This window comes from Taudactylus pleione, unplaced genomic scaffold, assembly GCF_031769625.1.
Source record: "Taudactylus pleione unplaced genomic scaffold, aTauple2 ptg000229l, whole genome shotgun sequence".
NCBI lineage: Eukaryota > Metazoa > Chordata > Amphibia > Anura > Myobatrachidae > Taudactylus > Taudactylus pleione.
In genome coordinates this window covers 4,178,232-4,200,802 of record NW_028284631.1, presented here as the reverse complement: position 1 = coordinate 4,200,802, position 22,571 = coordinate 4,178,232, and the positions used below count along the sequence as shown (strand labels likewise).

The window sequence follows — 22,571 nt, the reverse complement described above, 5'->3', positions numbered from 1 at the left end:
CCGTGTCATCGGCCCATTGGCTGCAACATCGACCGACTGGTCATAACATCGGCTCACCAGCCGCAACTTGGGCCCGTTGGCCTTCATCATCGGCTTGTTAGCCGCATCATCGGCCCATTGGCCACAACATCGGCTCACCAGCTGCAACTTAGGCCCATTGGCCTTCATCATTGGCTTATTAGCTGCAACATCGACCCACCGGTCACAACATCGGCTCACCAACCACAACTTAGGCTCATTGGCCACACCATCGGCTCATTAGCCACACCATCGACCCAGTGGCCGCACCATCGGTATTAGCTGCATTATCGGTTCTGAAAGACCGCAACAACCAGATTCTCATCTCTCCCTGCATCATTTGTTCCACCACCGGCCTTCTTAGGAACTCCAGTTCTGACATCAACTTTGTCTATCTGGACTCTAACGGCTACCTTAAAGGTATAGCTAGAGACCGTAACAGAACCGTGGCCACGGCCCTCCCAATTCAATGGTGAAGTGGTTTACCAAAATGTCATGGGAAGGGGGGGGCAGAAACTTTTTTGGCAGGGGGGGGCAAAACTTGTAGTTATGCCACTGTGTCGATAAGTCAGAGCTGTATTGGTGGCACGAGGGAGACCTACACAACATTAGGCATGTGGCTTTAATATTATGGTTTGTCAGTGTATATACACACACAGCATTTAATATATTGGTTTAAGGGGGTAATCATCAAATGTAAGACATCTCAGTGCTCAATTCAAAGTAAAATACAAAATCATGCAGTCACTTTTCAGGTTTACAATAATAAACTACAGTTTATGTGCATTTTTCTTATTTTTAGTATAGCAACACAGGTACTGTAACTTCATAGACTGTTACTTTGGATGTCTGAATATGGATGTCAAGACTTGACATTTCGACATTCACAATGTCGACATGATCTTTATGCATGTCGTTAGTAAATATGTGCATCCTATTTGCATCACCTTGTGATTAAGACACATTTAAAGGTAAATAGTCACACAAAAAGATGCCTCAGAGCCTGATTCAGCAAAGGATCGCAAATGCAAAGCTGCACGCATGCGATCATTGCAATAATGCAAATGCAGCGAGAGGTGTATGACACCCCCTGCTGCATATGCGATGATCCCATAGCAGCGAAGGAGGTTGCAGGCTGGGATCACCATTGCGACCAATGGTAGGCGATGGTCGCGATGGTGGACAGCGCCGGGCGGCTGGCCAGCTGAGTAAGCTTCAGCTTATTCCGGATGGCTGGATTGCGAGCCCAGCAGATTGCATACATCCACGCAGTCCCTGGGCTGGCCACTCCCGGAAATCGGGGAGGACACTCCCAGTTTCCGAGAATGCCGGTAGCCCCCTCCCCTTAAATGCATCTGCCTGTCAACCAGACAGAGGCATTCAAGGGCTTGGGTGCATTTTAGCAGGACCCATTCTGCACACTCGCAAAATGGGTGATGCGTACACGCAGATTCCCAAAAACTTGCGTGCACTGCTGTATCACGCCCTGAGTTGATAGTAAACAGATCAACAGCATTTCCATGAAGGTTGCATCCTTTCCATACTTACCTACTCTCCCGGGACCTTCAGGACATGTCCATTCTCCCACATTTCACCCAGTTCTTAATGAAGCAGGCAGGATGGGGAGAATAATACCAAACAGCCCATAGAGGAGGGGACGGGGTCACTATAAAACAATTCTATGATAATACTCACATTTTGGTCCCTCCCCCTCTACTATGATGCTGCATTTTGAAGCTACTTGTCCGGAAAAAAAACCAAAAACCGCTATTAGTAATTTATATATTACAGTTGCACAACTTTTCTCTATTATAGAGGAAATATTTTTTTCTATGCTCACCATACATCACATGTATCACCTTATTTCATTACAAATATACTACAAACATTGCTCCTCGAGTACTACTTGAGAAAAACACACACATACACAATAATAATATATATAATATTACATTATTAGCCTAGCTCAAATAGACATTCTTGTGAATATTAAGATATTTTAATATAAGATAGGCATGTATATTTGATTAAGAGACCCTTAAAAAGAGCGGTTTATCTTACTCACAGATGTATATACAAATAGTGAACAGAAAACACTTCTTTGCAAGGAATGCATTCAGTATCTTTCGATATCTTACACATGAAAGACGTGATTATGACATGGGGTCAACCACCTCTGAGCAAACATGTTTACGTTAAGGTATGCAAAAAAAAAAACCACATACTTTCGGAAACTAATCTGTAAGTAAACACAGTTAAAGGACTTGATTTATAGGTCATGTGAATAAAGTATAGGAATATCTCTATATAAACATGAAATTAAACAGATGCAAAGACCTGATAAACTGTAATAAGAAGATGTATTGACATATGATGTGAGGGAAGTATTCATGAGAAAATGTATATGAAGTCCAGAAGTTTATAAAACTCTATAATCAGGTAATAAACCCCTCTCTGGCAGTGATTCCAGTGGCCAGCCCCTGAATCATTATCTGCAGGTATGCATTGATGTTTACCAGCGAGAGGACATTCTAAACCAACACTGAGATTATGGGACGGATTCTGAATCAGACGCAGTCAGGGCCATCCTTGTGTCTTGTGCTGCAGTTGCACCGGTGACTTTACGCTACAGCCGCTACAAAGCCCTTCCCTGGTGCAATCTGTGCTTACAAATGTGCAAGGCTGAGACTCCCACTCGCAGCATCTATAGACGCTGCATTACCATCTGCCGCAGATTTAGATGCACCATGGAAACTTGCACCAGCCCTATGGTAGGTACAGATTCCCCATCTGTGTATGGCCTCCTATGAGAGAGGCTGTGCATCTCTTCATCGACACGCCTGCAATACTCCCATAAGAAGGAACACCTCCATGCTTCTCTTCTAGCCACCCCCGTTACCTCTTACAATTCTGATACGGTAGGTCTAAATTTGTACTGCAACTCTGTATGAACAAATAGGGATGCATGCGCGGTATGACTCAGGTGCATGCAGAGATGGAAAACATGACACCACTGCATCCGATGTCCCCAGTCCGTCCCACTGAGAAACAGGCCCTATGTCTATTATTGTAGCCAAATGTGATAATACACTAAATGCATTATATGCCATTATAACATCACTCACTGCAGACCCACCATCCAGGAGATGCAGAGGGGAGACCCATACGGTCATTGACACAATTTGGGTCTCGCATCAGTGGGTGGGGCCTTGATAATGAACCGTGTGGTCATGCCCTTGTCCTCGCCCACTTCTACCACCATCAAAAAGAATTACAGAGTTTGGGCCTGAATCTGAGTCGTGCGCATTCACGACCGCTGTGCTGTTTGGCCTTGGTAGCCTACTTACTTCTTTATGCTACTGTGATAATCTAGCAGTGTATACTAATATTCTGTGTATCTGCAATGTGGAAGCCTATCACACCCATTGTTAACATCAGCGGCCATCATCATTAGTAACTGGTCTGCAGCAGGTGTCCAATTCCACACGCTATGATTGAGCACAGAAGCTGACATGCATGCCCCTCCCATGAGGCGGAGCAGTTCCATGCAGTCACATGGTTGCTGCTGAGAAACGCTAATTTTTCGCATAGTGTGCTCCGTCGATGGATGGATAAATAGGTGTGCAATAGCGAATTTAGGGCCTGATTCAGACCCACTCGCGAGCGGCTGTCCGCTCGCAAGTGGGTCGATGTTCTGCACTGAGCATGCGCACGACGGAGGGAGCTCCGTCGTGCGCATGCGCCAGACGCGACTAGCGAAGGACTTTCCTTCGCTCGTTGTGTCTGATCAAAGGGGGCGTGCTGTCGATGTTGATTGACAGCACGCCCCCTTTGGTGGGCGTGCCGGGGGCGTGCCTCCCTGACGGGGGCGTTCCTAAGGGAACGCCTACCGTCAGAAGCCGGCCCACTGACATCACTAGTGATGTCAGTGGGAGTGATTTTGGCTCTGATAGAGCCAAAATCACTCCGGGCCTTGCGGTTGAAAACCTCAACCGCAGGCTCCGGCTCGCAGTTTCGATGGTCGCGATGGTCAAGACCATCGCGGCCATCAAACTGCACGCTCGTATAGGCTGTGGGTGGTGACCCACAGCTATACGAGCGTCCAGGAGGACGCTCCATAGTTATGGAGGACGGCCCTCATTCAGAGCGTGCGCTCTGCTCAGAGCGTACGGCTCTGAATGAGGGCCTTAGCCTGAGAGCATATTCCTAATCCCTCAGCATGCTGAGATCTGCATTTACACTTGTGTCCGTCTCAGAATCAGGCTCTTTCTCGAGAGTTCTGTATATGTTAGATGCGTTCTATGTAAGAGCACACGGCAGTACTGCTGCAGTATAATCTGCTACAGAAAAACCCAGCAGGCTCTTGTAAGGAGTAAAGGAAAATGTGAACCAGGAGAATGACTCACAAAAGTGAGGTGCCAGCAGTAATTTACTAGCAGTATTGGCAATCTGGCTCCTGACAATCGCCCAGTCTTGGCTATATGTGATAATAGTCCATATCTCCCAACTGTCCGGATTTTGGAGGTACAATCCCAATTTGTGGACCTTGACAGGGGCAGAAATTCAGGCAGACTTTCACCAGTTCACACTTATTTTGTTCCGACTTCATGTGTCTAAATGTTGGTGGGTATACTGTATAGTGCACTACAGTACTGGCTCAATAAAATGTTCTATAATGAGGTAAAAAAAAAAAACACTTGAATATTACACAAGACACCCAATCATATCTCATCCACAGTTCAAAGAATTAAACTCCCTCTGACTATTGACAGCCTACTGATACACTGGTTAGCTTGTAAAATATTAAGTCATTCATTGGCCAAATATGTTCAACCACATCCAGGGCGGACAAGCTGTTGTTCCCGTTACAGTAAAACACGCAGGATTCTCTAGCTCTCACTGATTTACACGTTACAAATGATTCTCTCTCTTCATTTTGTATTTATCACTTCAGACAGAGTAGACTACAATACAAACTACTAGTGATCCTATAGGATTTGTCATATCTGACTTCCCCAGTTGTATTCCGTTAGCAAGAAGTAAAACGGTTAGATGTGATGCATAACCATCCATTTATCTACATACTGTATTATTATTATTAACACTTACTTATATAGCACCAACATATTCAGTTGCGCTTTACAAATGGTAATAAAACAAGACTGGGGATAGAGGTAAGAGGGCCCTGCTCGCAAGCTTACAATCTTTAGGGAAATACAACTTTGCCATTTCCCTACCTTAATGTAACTGAAATGGTACAAAGTTACTGTCCTCCTGATTGTGCTGGACATAAAAAAGAAATCAGTCATAAGAAACCGGAAAACATTTCTGGGCATGATTATCGGCTGGTGTGTATGGCCATCTTGCCCAATTTGTCATGCGAGTGTGACCAATTTGAAAAAAGATCTTGGACCTGAAGCACGACTGATCGAAAGTTAGTTTTGCGGATGTATTGTGCGTTCTTTGGCACCTCGCAGGCTCAGCACTTGCAGCTAAAGTGCATAACTGGGTGGTAGTTAGGACGTTCATACATAGGCTAAATTCAGTGATGGCATATCCATGTAATTGTGGGCTAGGTAGAGTCGTGCATATCTGTAAATATGCCTGTTTTCTGACATATCTTCTGCGCCAAGGATAGGGCTAGTGTAAGTGAGCTCTGATAGAGCCATAGTGACCCTTGCTCCGGTAATTTGGGGAGGGTGGCCTAATGTCAGTAGGTACGGCCACGCCTCCTTAAAAAAAAAAAAAAATCATGCTGCACTGCAAAGCATGCTCCACAGGGGGGCGCTGTGTGCCCGTCAGCTAGGGACAAAACCAGGGGGGAGGTGCGATCAGTGCGATTCCCTCCCCTCCTTCCCCCCTGCACAGCCAGAAGAGACTGCTGCTGCTGATCAGTGGCTGCAGCCTCCCTGCACCTACCGCAGCCTAGCACACAGCAGCATGTGCCAGGCTGAGGAGGTGACACGGTCTCTGACAAGTAAGAGTTGGATCAGGTGGCAGCTGGGGCGCTGAAAGGAAGGGGGGGAGCGGGTACTAATTACCCGGGCCTGGCGCTGCCCCCCCCTCCCGCTTACATCAAAGCAGCCCAGACCACACTGCTCTGTGCTGGGCTGAACTGGGAGACTGCTCACGGCAGCAGCCACAGCAGTCTCCAATGCCTGTGTGGAGAGCGATCACACTAATCGTGCCCCCCCACTGGCTATGCGCCGGGCTGAGGGGCTTACAGAGCCCCCCTCTCCAGCGCACAATGTTTGTTTTTTTCTAAGGGGGCGTGACCACACCTCCTACGATTAGGCCACGCCCCCTTCTCCCCCCGGGCCCGGTGCGGCTCTCGGCGCCCCTGCCTACCAGTCCCTTCCATCAAGTCCCCACCCCTCCGTCTCGGTGCCCCTGCTTATAGTGATGCCTAATATAAAATCAACCGTACAGATGGGGCGATCTGGCCGAAGAAAAGCATACAACTCTGCATACGGTGGAATATATGTAATGAGTTCAGATCATGCAATTATGACTGACTTGCGATCAACTGTGCACTGGCCCCCTCTGAGCATTGCCAACTTTACAGACAGAAAGTGGTTTTTCCACAACACTAGTATCCGCATTGAAAAGCTGGTTATTCCAGCAAATGGCCCAGGGGAAGTCATGGTCAGTGGCATATCTAATATGCGTGCAGGGTGTGTGATGCACATGGGCCCCTGGTCCAGAAGGGCACACCCCACACACCCTGTCTAATTCTTACAACTCCAGAGTCTCACGTTGGCAGTGCTGCACAAATCACTGGCGCATGGACATTTCTCTCAGTGATTTGCGCATATGCAGTATACTCTGGCACAGTGCCAGAGACTACTCGCTTGCACCACCAGCTAGAGAGGAGGGGGCCTGAACGTAGACTGCCCATGGGCTCCCTCAGCTCTTAATACAACTTTAATCATGGTACACTGTAAAGCTGGCCATAGTCTGCACGACAGTACAGCCAGCATGAACAATGGCGGGAACAATGGGCAGATAATCAGAGCACCTCCATATACTGCAAAATGTATGGAGGAGATCTCCATTCTTTGTCTAAACTGGGCTGTACAATGGTAGGGTGGATTGGACAGGATCCAGACCATTATTCAGCCATTTTTAGGCTGTGAACAATTAATATTCAGTACCATATACTGAATTATAACACTGGGGAACAGTCAATCTGTTGCCAGGGATTTAAGATTAGATTTCGATTAAATTTGTGCTCCTGATCATGAATATACCATGCTTATTTTTCAGTTGGATCTAGGTTTTTAGATATGCATATGTCTTTAATATTTATGAAAAATTAAATTAAACAATGTTAAAAATAGAAACAAATATTTTTTTTATTCTGATTAAATTTGATTCAAAATGTTATAAAATGTTATAAAAAGACACAGAATAATTACATACATAAGTGTTAGGAAGCTATGAGAACCATATTTTTGTAGGATTTTCTTTTGTATTCTTGTTGCGGGCAGTCCCTCTGCAGACTCCAACAGTAATCGGCCATCATGTGACGATCCCACCTTCCTTGATATCTTTCTTCCATTACCTGAATATCCTGGTGGAACCGTTCACCCTGTTCTTCGCTTAAATCTCCTAGATTGGATGGGAAGTGATCTAAATGGCTGTACAAAAAATGTACTTTAATACTCATGTTGGCACCTACTTTCTCAAAACATTTTAGCATGTTGTGGACTAATTCATGATAGTTGTCTGCCTTGTGATTGCCTAAAAATTTTTGAATGACAGACACATAACTCAGCCATGCTTCAGATTCGGTTTCAGTCATAGATGTGGTATAATTTGGATCCTTCACCGGTTTCAGTATCTGTGGGCCATCAAAGAATTCCTGCCTTTTAAGTTTTCAATACGAAGAAATGGAAATGTTCGACAAATATACGTGAAACAATCGCCTGACTTGTCCAATGCTTTTACAAATTGTTTCATTAAACCCAGTTTGATATGGAGAGGCAGCAGTATGATTTTGTTCTTGTCAATTAAGGGCTCATGAATGATGTGGTCTTCTCCTACGGTTATAACTATTCTTGTAGGCCATACGGTTTGCTGCCAGTGCTTTTGTTTTGCACGACTATCCTATAAGCATATGTGACAAGGATACTTAATATATCCACTTTGCTGCCCAAGAAGAAAGTTTACCATTTTTAAAATCGACCACTGATGCTGAGAATAAGCAATTTTTTCTAAGACTAACTTGATATTTTCATACTGTTCTTTAAGTTTTGTTGAATAACCGATAGGAATTGACACATTTATTCCCATTGTGCAATAATACACATTTTAAGCTCCTTTTAGAACTATCCAAAAAGAGCCGCCAGTCTTCTGCTCGATATTCTGGTAAGCCCATCATCTGGAGAAGTTCCAGAATATTGTTGCAATACACAAGATTGTTATCTTGGCAGTATGGCTTGCTCTCTATTTTGATACAACGTCATAGTAACATCCGGCTCAAGACAGTGCTTTTCTCGAAGTCTGGATGCTAAAAGCTCAGCTCTTTTTTCGATAAAATTCAAGTCACAAATAAAATCGTTTAGTTCCTTTTGAGAAAATTTGTTTGGAGTAGAGGAACTTTCTTCAAACTCACTTTCATCTGTGTTGTCACTTGCACTGGATGAAATTAACATTTCCACATCATCACATTCATCTTCGCACAAAGAACTGAATGATGGTACAGGTAAATCTTCGCTAAGTGGTATCGGTTGTTTTGCAGAATTCATACTTGGGTATTCCCATTTGCGTTTCTTAGATTTACAGCACAAAAATAGCAGTCACTCGAGTGATCTTTTGGCTCACACCACATCATAGGTGTGCCAAATTGAAGTCCATTTTGATCACCTTTAGTCCATTTGCAGAGTGATTCCACGCAGGTTTTAAAAACTTTATGAGGCACCCAAATCTTATCTTGCTGGCTTATGTGACGTCCAAAATAAGCCTGATACGTTTGTTTTATGAATACAGTTATATTTTGTCTATCATTTGCAACAATATATTTGCCACAAAAATATAAAAAAACCTATCAGGGTTGTTAGTACGGTGAAAACGGTTTGTTTCACACATTCAGGCCTTCATTCAGAGGCGGCCGTACGGTCTACGATCGCCTCGATGTTTGTCAAGTGCGCATGCGCACGAGGGAGCCGGCTCCTTCGTGCGCATGCGTGAGACCCGCTACGACCGACAGCGCCGGTCGTAGCGGGTCTCTTTCCAAAGGGCGAGCTGTCGATGTTGATTGACAGCTCGCCCCGTTTGGAAGGCGGGCCGGGGGGGGGGTGGCAGCCCAAACGGAGGTGTTCCCATGGGAACGCCTACCGTTTGGGGGAGGCCCCACTGAGTGATGTCAGTGGAGAGCTTCCGGCTCTGAAGCTCTCCGGGGCTTACGACAAGTGAGACCCTACCCTAGGGTCTTGTCGTAAGCCCCGATAGTGGTCGTTAGAGCTGTGGGTGTAAACCCACAGCCTAACGACCGAAACAGAGGCGGGCGGTCAGGATGCAAGCGGCCGCCCAGTTTCTGAGCGACCGCTTGCATCCTCTGACCGCCTCTGAATGAGGCCCACAGTGCTAACTCCCAACAAAAGAGGAGGACATACTGAACAAAACAAGCCCAAACGGCGGGAAATTGGTTGTGGTGGGCCAGAGAGAGGGCCGAGCAAAGAGAAAGGAGGTGTGCTAACTGCGTCACTCGGTCCTCTCCGTTGCTCCTCCCTGTATGATGGGAGGAGGCGTGGCTGTGGTCTGAGGATGTACCTGCAGGCTCAGCAGTGCACTGCCCCTCTCTGTATGCTGGGAGGAGGCGTGGCTGTGGTCTGAGGATGTCCCAGCAGGCTTAGCAGTGCACTGCCACGCCTCCTCCCAGCGTTAGGGAGGAGATCTGAGACTGTGTTATGTGTCTCAATGACTACCAGCTACGTTATCACAAAAAAAACAAATTTTTGTTATTGTTGAAAGAGGATAGTTGTTAAAAAAGCAAATCTAAGTCGATTCTGTTAAGTAAAGCAGGCCTAGACTAGTAAGGTACTTCAAATGGAGAAAATAATAGAATTTGATAATTTTTCATTGATTTGAAAACTGGAGCCAATTCAGCTATAGCGAAGATCTAATGCGATAATAGGACCTGCGAGTACTCTCAAACAGATCTTAAATCCTTGGCAAAAAAAAAAAATTTTTTTTTTTGTTCCCCAACGTAATCGTTGAAATCAGTTAATTGGTCGACTGGTTTGCCCAATCATGCGGTGTATGGCCAGCCATAGTAAGGAAAGAGCAGATCCTTATGTAATGGCTAAATAAACAGCAGACAAAGGTAGTGCTAGCGGTGCAAATATTTCCTATGAGAGATTTGCCATTTACGTTATGTCAAGGCATATGAAGATATACATATGTATCTACTACTGATAAAATATAGTGTTAACATGTAGATTGTATTTTCGCACTTTCAATCCCTGTTCTAAGACTGTACTGTTTTATTTTCATTTGTACATCCTTTCCTGCAGAGCCTGCCATATTTTAATTGTCTGGGGTTTTTTTATTTTGTGTTATCATACTTGTGTTGTTCACAAGATATAGAAATATTAAGTCACATCATAAATCTTCCATACGCAATCAGTACAGAAAAGTATACTAACAGTTAATTTAACCTTTGTCTCTGTGAATGTATACAAGTTGCTATGTATATAATAACAATCCTGTCCTTTCTGTTTGTGCAGCTAGAAATGATTTTACTTTGAAGATTACAATGTATATGTTTTTAATCCAGCACTGTGGAGAATCTCTGCATCTAGTAATTTACATCTGGATTGAGTTCCATCACTCTGAGGAATTAAATAGTCAAATTTCCACATTTTTTTCTTTTTGTTAAACAAAAAAAAAAGAAAGAACAAAAACTTTAGGGACTCGTGTTGCATAAATAGAACAAATTGTTTTCACTGGAGCAGATAGTTTAAAACAATTTATACAGCTTATGCAACAATGTATAAGAGGAAGGTCAGATGGCAGGACCCTGTAACCCCCATCTCCCCCTTCACTTTTATTAATGTTGTATAACCCCTCAGCCCTCTAGAGCATTATTCCACGTAACACAAGCTGAACATGACTGCTTGAGTCACGACTTGAACATAATACAAGCATAATACAGAAAGGTTTAAGAAAAAAAAAGTGTTGCCTCTATGGATGTTGCAACAGCCCATAAACTCCATTTATTTGGAAATTCAAACAAGTATACAAATCACTCCATACCACTAATCCTGAGGCAAAGTGTAATTCACCAGCTGTTGTAAAACTCCAAATGTCAACAATCTCTGCCAATGTTAGGATATCTCTATCTCATCTACAATGCAATCCAGGGTCACCGGAATAAGGTGTCAGTTATACATTATTAGTCAAGGGATACACCAGCAATTTCTAACACACAAATGGCTTAGCCTAGCATCTATCCAACTGGCTGAGCCACGTACACCAAATTGGACACCAATCTGGTCACCCACCACTCAATCAAATCAGTGTATAGGCATCTTATGGTGATGTGCAATATAATTAGGTATTACAGTGATCATCTATATATTACCTTTACTCAGGGCCATCAGGAACTGAGGGCCTGATTCAGACCCGGTCGCTCTGACAGAGCGCTCGCTCTGAATCAGGGCCGGGCTTTTTTTTTTTTTTTTGGAGCGGCCTCTTGGCCACTCGCATAGCTATAGCGAGTGGCCATGATAATGGTCGCGATGGTCATCGGGCTTGCGACGAGACCCTTGTGGTAGGGTCTCGTTCATCGCAAGCCCCAGAGAGCTTTAGGCTCTGACAGAGCCGGAAGCTCTTCACTGACATCACTTGTGATCACTTGTGATGTCAGTGGGGCCGCCCCCAAACAGCAGGCGTTCTCATGGGAACGCCTCCGTTTGGGCAGCCACCCCCCCCGGCCCGCCCACCAAGGGGGGCGAGCTGTCACTCAACATCAACAGCTCGCCCCCTTTGGTGCGAGACCCAGAGCGACGGATTGCCCGTCGCTAGCCGGGTCTCGCGCATGTGTACGACGGAGCCGGCTCCGTTGGCCTGCATGCATGGACGATATCTTTATCGTCCATGCGGGAACGCAAATCGTTGGTCATTGATCGATTGTTCACTGCCTAAAAATGAACGATAGATCGTTCAGAAAAATCATCCCATGTGTATACAGCATGGGTGCCAACAGTTACTAACAAAATAACTAACATTAGTACACGACAGAACACTTGGGATAGAGTAGAAACCATTGATAACGTTCCTCTGCACACAAGGTTCAACTTTACAGTCACATTCTAACTCGTATGGCGTCCACCTTCAATGCAGTTATCAAAATCCAAAGCTACTGTGATCCGTCTATAGGCTTATTTTGCAAGATTTGTGTTTCATTAGTCCATATTGCCTGTCACTAATGATACTATATTCTAAACACAGTGTAAAAAAGTGATCTCTTAAATATCCATTAGGTAACAAATCACTAAACAAAACCCCACATTTGGTTTGTCGTTAGCAGCCTTTTTCTTTATCTGTCTTTGGTCTTCATTTTGTTAACATGGAACAAAATGTATGTCATGTGACCGGCTGCCGTAACGTTGTCACACGACAGTCGAACAGGTTGTTATAGGTGCACATTGTACTCTTAGACTTCCTGTGTCTTGTCAGATCAGATTTATTGTACTAAAAAAAAAAAAAAGTCACTAGTGTAGCACTAGCTTCAAACTAAACAAAGGAGAGAACTGACACCTAACAAAAGATCTCAATTCACATCTGGCGCTCCACAGATCTTATACAAATTTTGATAAAATTAAAAGATAATAATTGCAAAAAAATGTTAATAACCAATTCAAATAGCCAATAATCCCCTGTTAGGATACAGCGCTGCAAACCTTCAGTGTCAGTTGCTAATCTGACACACACAGCAAAAACTACAAATGGAAAAAGATAGGTTGCGCTGCTGCTATTGGAAAATCACGTGACCTGATTGATCCACTCTCAAACCTCTCTGAATCACAAAAACATTTATTAAACACATGACAATAAAATAGACATATTCACATACATAATTAATATCTCTAAAGAGAGAATAAAATAGACAAAATTGTTGTAATAAATGTGACAGCTCTGGATTGCTGGAGTAAATGTATCTACAATTAGATACACTTGGGTATAATTGCTCACCACTCAATGTATCCACTGTGTTAGATATCCAATAAGTTCATCCAAGTTAAAGCATGTTAATACATAAAAGTCCCTTTTATTATTAAGGTGCTGTATTCGTTAATATATGTTACAACCCCCCTTCAATTGGGTATCCAGCAGTTGCATATGTAAATCTGTAGCTGGCTGAGATCTGTAGTGCGCCAGAACTCTTAATATAGATTTGTATAACGCTGGGTGTGTTTATACACACTCACTTGAATAATATCCACACGGCCTGTTGGTAAATGTCACCTCTTGATGGTAAGTCAAGGTTGCGGCTCAGGGCAGAGCACATACCTGACCGGCACCGTGGTCCGGCAGCGGACTCGTGTCCTCGTTGGTAATGCAGATTATGCCGCTCTCTCTTGTAACCTTGCTGTCAGCTGGTAGGTTAGTTGGTGACTGTGTGGGGTGACGGCTGCAGGCGAATTTCGTACCTGGCCGATGTTGTAATCCAGAAGCGGTTCCGTGTCCCTGCTAGGGTACAATTGCCGCTGCTCTCTCTCACATCCTGCTACACAGCTGGTATTACTCTCAGTGAGCTGACACCTCTTAACGCGTGTAGCGGAAATGAGCGGTGGATGGCAAATAAAAGTAGGATTCAGATTCCAGGTGCTGTCAGAGCTTGTCACGGCATGGTGAACCCCTTCGACGTGTTCGCTCCTCTCTGGGAGCTTTTTCAAGATGTCGCTAGCAGCCTTTTTCTTTATCCATCTTTGGTCTTCATTTTAACATGGAACAAAATGTAAGTCACGTGACCGGCTGCCGTAACGTTGTCACACGACAGTCGAACAGGTGGTTATAGGTGCACTTTGTACTCTTAAGGGGCCTGTCCATTAGCAGATAAATTTGAACGATGAACGATTTATCGTTCGTTCGTTCAATTTATCTGCTAATGGATAGGCTCTGAACAATAAAAATGCGCACTCCCACGGCCGACAAATTTGGTCTTTTGTCTCTCCAACATGTTGGTCAATTATCGATTATCGCTGACAGATATTAGAAATATCTGTTGCGGTAAATGACGAACGATTTTTTTAATGAAAGTGAATAGAAACATGAAAAAAATCCACTCCCAGAATGATGTCGTGCAATATCGTTCGTCATTTGCAAAAATCTGTCATGTACATGACAGATATCTGTCACAGCAGCCCCAGGAATTTTCAAAAGATAAATCTTTTGTCTTTTGTCTTTCAGAAAGATCTGCTAATGAATAGGCCCCTTTAGACTTCCTGTGTCTAGTCAGATCAGATTTATTGTACAAAAAAAAAGTCACTAGTGTAGCACTAGCTTCAAGATTAAAGTGACTAATTTTAATGAATATATATCAAAGGCTTTGTTTTACTGAGTTGAATAATATACATGACATGTTTAAACTGGACTATCCCCTTTATGCTTTGTTTCACTACGCAGCAGGTTGCCATGTTAGGAGTTGTCAGCGTTGCAAGTAAAATAACATTTCTTACCGGTACTCTGTGTGCGCGCCAAAGGCATGGCCATGCTGCATGGGGGGGCACACACGACCACCCCCCAATAGCTGCTGTGCTGCTCACGGTCACCCAAGGGCCAGTTCTGTCACGCTCTGTGGTACAGACATACAGCTAATGGCGGTGGTAAGGTGGTCGGGCGGTACGGTATACCAGCTACAAATTTCTTAGTGGTACGCCATATCAGACTGTACCACCTTACTTGCATCACTGGAGGAGATGTAAGTGACAGCTTGGCAAACTTGCTGTGCAGAAATGCATAATGTGGATTGGTTGATTTCTAAAAAAAAAAGTGGCAGGGCCAGTGATGTAACAGTAAATGACATGACTGGTGTCTCAGCTTTATTACCTGATTGAGATTCTATCAGCATACTATCCTACAACGTGGTAGGAACTTCAGATGTCACTAGGTGATTGGGTGGTAATATGTTGGGAGAGATATAGCAAACCTTCTAACGAGCACAGGTGAGGTAGATGCACATAGAAACAAGTCAGCTTCTAGCGATCTACCTTTTGTCTTTAAAAGGTTTGACACATCTCCACCTTTATCCTATAACAGAGCTGCACTGTAACAAGGAGCACTGTATTTTATCTTCACGGTTCCTAGTTCAGTTCTGCTTCTAGAAGTCACAAAACTAGTGAGCGCTAAGTTTGGAGGCCAATAAACACTAACTGGATAAAATGAATTGTCTATGTCTTACCGGACCAGTCTCACCCTGAGTCTTAGGGGTCTATAGTGTTTCACACTAAAATCTAGTAATGATACACTTCAACCCATGAGAGGCCAGATCACAGCATTAAATCCCAGCAACAACAAGCTACTGTGCATACCATCAGCTGATATGAAACATATTAGCTACTTTGTTTACCTGATACTAATGCTGGGTACAGACTAGAGACGGCAGATCAGAGCGACATATCGGACACATCGTCTAGTGTGTATCCACTAAGTCACCGACGTAGCGCGCTCCCGCGCGTCGTCAGTGACATCCTCCGTCTGCCCTGCATGCAGGTCCAACGGGGGATATAGTTACTGAGGGCCATGATGCCGAATGCAGCATGGCCCACACCGTCGCTGCCGGAATCGGCAAGTGTGAATGCCGGCTCCCCCGCCGGGTCCTGTCCCTAAAGATGTCGGGCACACTAGACATAGTCTATTGTGTACCTGGCTTAAGGCTGGGTACACATTAGACGAGATATCGTCCGATATACTGTTTTGAGGCAGATCGGAACAATATATCGGGCACATCGTCTAATGTATACAGGCAATTGCATGCTCCCGTCTATTGTCTGCAACGTTGCCTACTGCATGGCCAATCACAAGATAAGTACGGCCAATCACACGATATCGCATGCAGTGCAGTGTAAATGAATGAGGACAGTGATCGTTCCATCTTTCGTTAAATCTTCTAGGGGATATTCATAAAAGCTTGGAGAGTACAAAAATTGTGGGTGATAAAGTACCATCCAATCAGCTCGTGACTGTCATTTTTCATACACAGACTGTAACGTGTCAGTTAAGAGCTGACTGATTGGTACTTTATCTCAGTCCACCTTATCTCTCTCCAAGCTGCCATGAATACCTAGTGTGTACCGGCAATCTAGCATGGTCGGGGCGAAGGGTAATCGTCCCGACCATCGGTAAGATGGCCAGGTCGTTTAAGGTGTACCCGGCCTAACTTAAAAGAGTGGGGTATGGACTACTCTCGCTGTCATAGTGACCTGATACAGAATTCATATCAGCCAGTAAGCTGCAGATGGTTTCCCATTATGTGGGTGACAGTGCTTCCGGAAAGTATTCACAGCGCTTCACTTTTTCCACATTTCGTTATGTTACAGCCGATTTCCAAAATGGAATACATTCATTTTTGTCCTCAAAATTCTACACACAATACCCCATAATGACAACGTGTACAAAGTTTTTTTGAGATTTTTGCAAATTTAATTAGAAAAATAAATAAACTAAGAAATCACATGTACATAAGTATTCACATCCTTTGTCATGAAGCTCAGAATTGAGCTCAGGTGCATCCTGTTTCCACTGATCATCCTTGAGATGTTCCTACAGCTTAATTGGAGTCCACCTGTGGTAAATTCAGTTGATTGGACATGATTTTGAAAGGCATACACCTGTCTATATAAGGTCCCACACTTGACAGTGCACGTCAGAGCACAAACCAAGCATGAAGTCCAAGGAATTGTCTGTAGACCTCCGAGACAGGATTGTCTCGAGGCACAAATCTGGGGAAGGGTACAGAAAAATATCTGCTGCTTTGAAGGTACCAATGAACACAGTGGCCTCCATCATCCGGAAATGGAAGGTTCGGAACCACCAGGACTCTTCCTAGAGTTGGCCGGCCATCTAAACTGAGCAATCGCGGGAGAAGGGCCCTAGTCAGGGAGGTGACCAAGAACCCAATGGCCACTCTGTCAGAGCTACAGCATTCCTCTGTGGAGAGAGGAGAACCTTCCAGAAGGACAACCAACTCTGCAGCAATCCACCAATCAGACCTGTATGGTAGAGTGGCCAGATGGAAGCCACTCCTTAGTAAAAAAGCAAATGGTAGCCCGCCTGGAGTTTACCAAAATGCACCTGAAGGACTCTCAGATCAGAAGAAACAAAATTCTCTGGTCTGATAAGACAAGGATTGAACTCTTTGGCGTGAATGCCAGGCGTTATGTTTGGAGGAAACCAGGCACCGCTCATCACCAGGTCAATACCATCCCTACAGTGAAGCACGGTGATGGCAGGATCATGCTGTGGGGATATTTTCAGCGGCAGGAACTGGGAGACTAGTCAGGATAGAGGGAAAGATGAATGCAGCAATGTACAGAGACATGATGAAAACCTGCTCCAGAGCGCTCTTGACCTCAGACTGGGGCGACAGTTCATCTTTCAGCAGGACAATGACCCTAAGCACACAGCCAAGATATCAAAGGAGTAGCTTCAGGACAACTCTGTGAAAGTCCTTGAGTGGCCCAGCCAGAGCCCAGACTTGAATCCGATTGAACATCTCTGGAGAGATCTGAAAATGGCTCTGCATCGACACTTCCCATCCAACCTGAAGGAGCTTGAGAGGTGCTGCAAAGAGGAATGGGCGAAACTGCCCAAAGATAGGTGTGCCAAGCATGTGGCATCATATTCAAAAAGACTTGAGCCTGTAATTGCTGCCAAAGGTGCATCAACAAGGTATTGAGCAAAGGCTGTGAATACTTATGTACATGTGATTTCTTAGTTTTTAATTTTAATTGCATTTGCAAAATTCTCTAAAAAACTTTTTACATGTTGTCATTATGGGGTATTGTGTGCAGAATTTCGAGGACAAAAATGAGTTTATTCCACTTTGGAATAAGGCTGTAACATAACAAAATGTGGAAAAAGTGAAGCGCTGTGAATACTTTCCGGATGCACTATATATATTATTTATTGACAACCAGATTAACCCAATGTCCAGATTTTGTCATCCAATCCCCAGATGATGAAGGCAAAAAACTGGATTGATAAAACACAATAGATTACCTCCACCCTGTTGCTTCTATATCATACTTCCACAGCCAAATATGGAGGTCATTATAAAGTATTGCAGGTAGTTTATGAAGAACAGCCAATGTGCACTCCTATTAGTACTTCCCATCCTTTATTTCAGTTCAAGTGCAGGTTTTTAGAAGTTGAGATGTTGCCCATAGAAACCAAGCAGATTCTACTTAACATTTATCTAGCACCTTCTAGTAGATAATAGCTGGAATGTGATTAGATGCTAAGGGCAACATCTCCATTTCTATAAACCTGCACTTTAGTAAATATACCCCTAAAGTTGCCTACACACTTAGAGATATTTTACGAATTGCCCGATTCCAACGCATTGTGACGACAAATCGTGTAAAATACCCAAATCGTGGGTGTCCACTCACAATCACGATGCGCGTCCCCGAAGGTCGTACATCGCATCTTCAGATCTGCCGTGCTGTAGGGCAGATTTGCCAATCTGGGACACAATGCACTGTAAAAAGTTAAGGATGCACGATAGATCGTGTGCAGGACTGCCGGGGAACTGCCGGGGGAGAGTTCAAAGCAAATCACACACGATGCACGGATCGTGAGCACATCGCCAAGTGTGTAGGCACCTTAAGCCTTTTGTCCATTGGAAGCACAGAATTAAGTAAACCACACCCTTTCTTTCTGCAATAATGCTGGAATGTTAGCGATATGGAAGAGGGGTCAATATATATTGAGTTTGTCATTTTTCTGTACATGAAGCAACCTTAAATAATAATGAACATGATCAGCACATATTTTTATTGAAATAATAAAGGTGCAACCTATGGGTTTACTGGACAGATCAATGTAGATATAGGCCACACAATGTTATAAAACACAAAATTATGAAGGCGCAAATAATATCACAGCGATGCATATCCACACTGTGTTATTCTAAGTGTAAATGTCAGTCTAGTTTCAGTTACTACTTTACATGGGTTTATGCTTTTCATAGGTCAACAATATGATTCCAAAAAAGGAGTTAAGTATTTAGCTAATCAGGTATTTTAATTAATTTTAGTCAATAAAAATCTGACCTACATGAAAACTAAATAATTTTGCATTGAGAATACATGTGACTATTGTAAAAAGTAACTTCATTATCTATCTATTGTACTGTACATCCTATTTTTCAGATACTGAGCAGATGATGCAGTACTTCATTACAGTCCCATCTGCACCAGTTACATATTGTTCAAACAACCATAAGACTTTGCGATGAGTATGTACATGTGGGCACAATAATACAGTACTTTGTATATAGATTTGCTGTCGTATACTCACATAAAGGCCACTGTGCTTGTCTCCAAAGAAAGTGAACGGTCTGGAGATGGGCAGCAGTCCTGATCCACCATCATCCTGCCTGCGGGTTACCAAGTCCCCCTCTTCAGGGCCAAATGGGTAGAAATCTGACAAAGGTACCAAGCAGCGGGCACCAGAAAACACATACCACAAGACCAAAAACTGGGCCAGTGACCCCATCCCCATTAGTAACAAAAAAAATGTCTCTGCCCAGGGTGGTACTACAGCTCCCAGGGAGTTTATTTATGGGATGCCCTATACTGTGTAGGATCACTCTTCAGCCCCCTTCTCACAGTCACTAGGGACTTTCTCCAGCGATTTAAAGGTCCCACAGGGCAGAGGGCAGCTTTACCATTGTCACTGGATAAGTGTAAATATATTGCTTGCAAATAACCCCTTTGTCCTGTGTGTAGTATTACTATAGAGTAGTGGATATGTGAGGATGGAATATTCAGTCATCAGTCCTGTCTTATGTGTATAGCTCATATCAAGCACAATGCCCTGCAGCATCTCTCTATGCCAGCCTGTCCCGGCATTGCTTCTCTATGCCAGCCTGTCCCTGCATTGCTTCTCTATGGCAGCCTGTCCCTGCATTACCTCTCTATGTTAGCCTGTCCCTGCATTACCCCTGTCCCTAGCCCTATATTCCACTGTGCTGTACTATTGCTCTCTATGCCAGCCTGTCCCGGGACTAGCTCTGTGCCAGGCTGTCTCTGCAGCAGTGCCAGCCCCCCTGTTCTCCCCAGCACTCTCCTGCAGAGCGGAGGGTCTCGCCTCCTAGCACACTCTCTGCAGTCCCGAGCACTCTCCCTGACACCCGGTGTGAGGAGCTCTCTCTCACTCTCCCTGTGCGCAGCAGCCTACAAGCAGCTCACTGACACTGAACTCTCTGTTCAGAGAACTGACTGGGGGGTTATGTCCCCTCCCCCAGTACTCTATAACAACCCCCCGGAATGAGAGGTGGGGGGCCCCTGCCAATCAGCAGCGACCCTGTCCGCGGTGACGCTGGGCCCGGGAAGACCGGCCGCGCAGGGGTTAATGTGAGCAGTTTGGAGAGAGGAGCTCAGGAATGTGCCGGGACCTCTCGCAAAGCATCATGGGATTCGCAGTCCCCGGGCTACATGGAATAATAATAACATCAGCAGCACACATGTTCTGAGAGAGAGGAGGCTAATATCTCACACTGGTCTAATTGCAGGGGGGCTACACGCCTACATAGCCCTTCTACGCCGGTGACTCTCAGACATTTCCAACCTGGGTACTCCCTGGCAGTCCATTTGCGTTATCTGTACCCCCAACATCTGCAAAGCTATACATTTATAATGAATAAAATAACTATTAGATCACAGGTCTAGGTGTCCCTATATATAAAAGCAATAAATGTGCTATAAACAACATGAAGAAAAAAAATGACACAAGTATAGAATGAATAGTTCTTTTTCACGTACAGTATTACAATTTCAGGAATTATTATTTTTTAATATAAAATTAGTTAATTTCTGTTTTCTTAGTTTTTTTTCATGAGTACATTCACCCCAACCTGTAACACCTCCTACTGCTTTTCCCACTACATCAGTACATTCACCCAATCTGTAACACCTCCTACTGCTTTTCCCAGTACATCAGTACATTCACCCCAACCTGTAACACCTCCTACTGCTTTTCCCACTACATCAGTACATTCACCCCAACCTGTAACACCTCCCACTGCCTCTCCCACTACATCAGTACATTCACCCCAACCTGTAACACCTCCTACTGCTTTTCCCACTACATCAGTACATTCACCCCAACTTGTAACACCTCCTACTGCTTTTCCCAGTACATCAGTACATTCACCCCAACCTGTAACACCTCCCACTGCTTTTCCCAGTACATCAGTACATTCACCCCAACCTGTAACACCTCCCACTGCTTTTCCCAGTACATCAGTACATTCACCCCAACCTGTAACACCTCCTACTGCTTTTCCCAGTACATCAGTACATTCACCCCAACCTGTAACACCTCCCACTGCTTTTCCCAGTACATCAGTACATTCACCCCAACCTGTAACACCTCCTACTGCTTTCCCACTACATCAGTACATTCACCCCAACCTGTAACACCTCCTACTGCTTTTCCCACTACATCAGTACATTCACCCCAACCTGTAACACCTCCCACTGCTTTTCCCACTACATCAGTACATTCACCCCAACCTGTAACACCTCCCACTGCTTTTCCCAGTACATCAGTACATTCACCCCAACCTGTAACACCTCCTACTGCTTTTCCCAGTACATCAGTACATTCACCCATCCTGTAACACCTCCCACTACCACTGGTCGCACCTGGATAGCAGCAGCAGCAGCAGCAGAAATCTCTGCTCTCTCACTGTACAATGTGCCACTATGGCTGCACTCCAAACGACACGGGCCTAGGTAAGTAGTACCCGCTCCCTCCCCCCTCTTGGCACCCCTAGCTGATGTCATAGGGCTCTATATACTATAATCCACATTTGTAATGCAGATTGTAGTGTGATATTACCGACTGAATTCGCATTCAGTGCAGCATGAGAGACCAGCTGACCGGAGGGGAGTCATCACCGGAGCCCCGACCACCGGCCCTGGAGTCAGGTAAGTGAATTTTTTTTATGACTATTTTTTTTTGCAGTGTATCAGCTTGCGGTCTGTTTAGACCACACAGCTGATCACTGGGACCGGCTCCGGGCTCTGCTCTGCCTTTTAGAGCAGAGTAGACCCTGGATAACGCCACCTGGCTTTCCCCGGTATCTTTTTACAATTAATTTTTAGTTACTTTGGTCGGATCACATTTCCCATGATCTGCTTACTAAAAATAAGTGATACTTAGGGGTTGGAGTAGAATTTTACGAATTCTACTCCAATTGCCCTGTAATAACTATAGGTGATACTAAAATAATGTGAAATTGGTGTGAAAACACCCTTTTTCACTTTATTTTAATAAAAATAATGTTAATAAATAGAGCCCTATAGTCAAAAGTT

The 22,571-nt window shown here is 44.4% G+C and overlaps 1 protein-coding gene across 3 annotated transcripts in view; it reads right to left on the bottom strand.

Annotated features, from left to right (window-relative positions):
* Positions 1-20,446, bottom strand: part of SNED1 (sushi, nidogen and EGF like domains 1) — a 185,456-nt gene extending 165,010 nt beyond the window's left edge. For all 3 annotated transcript variants that reach the window (XM_088479238.1, XM_088479239.1, XM_088479240.1), the window contains exon 1: positions 19,549-20,446. In XM_088479238.1, the coding sequence (XP_088335364.1) occupies positions 19,549-19,752 (204 nt within the window). In that variant the 5' untranslated portion in view covers positions 19,753-20,446. The remainder of the gene's footprint in view (positions 1-19,548) is intronic.
* Between the last annotated feature and the right edge of the window lie 2,125 nt (positions 20,447-22,571).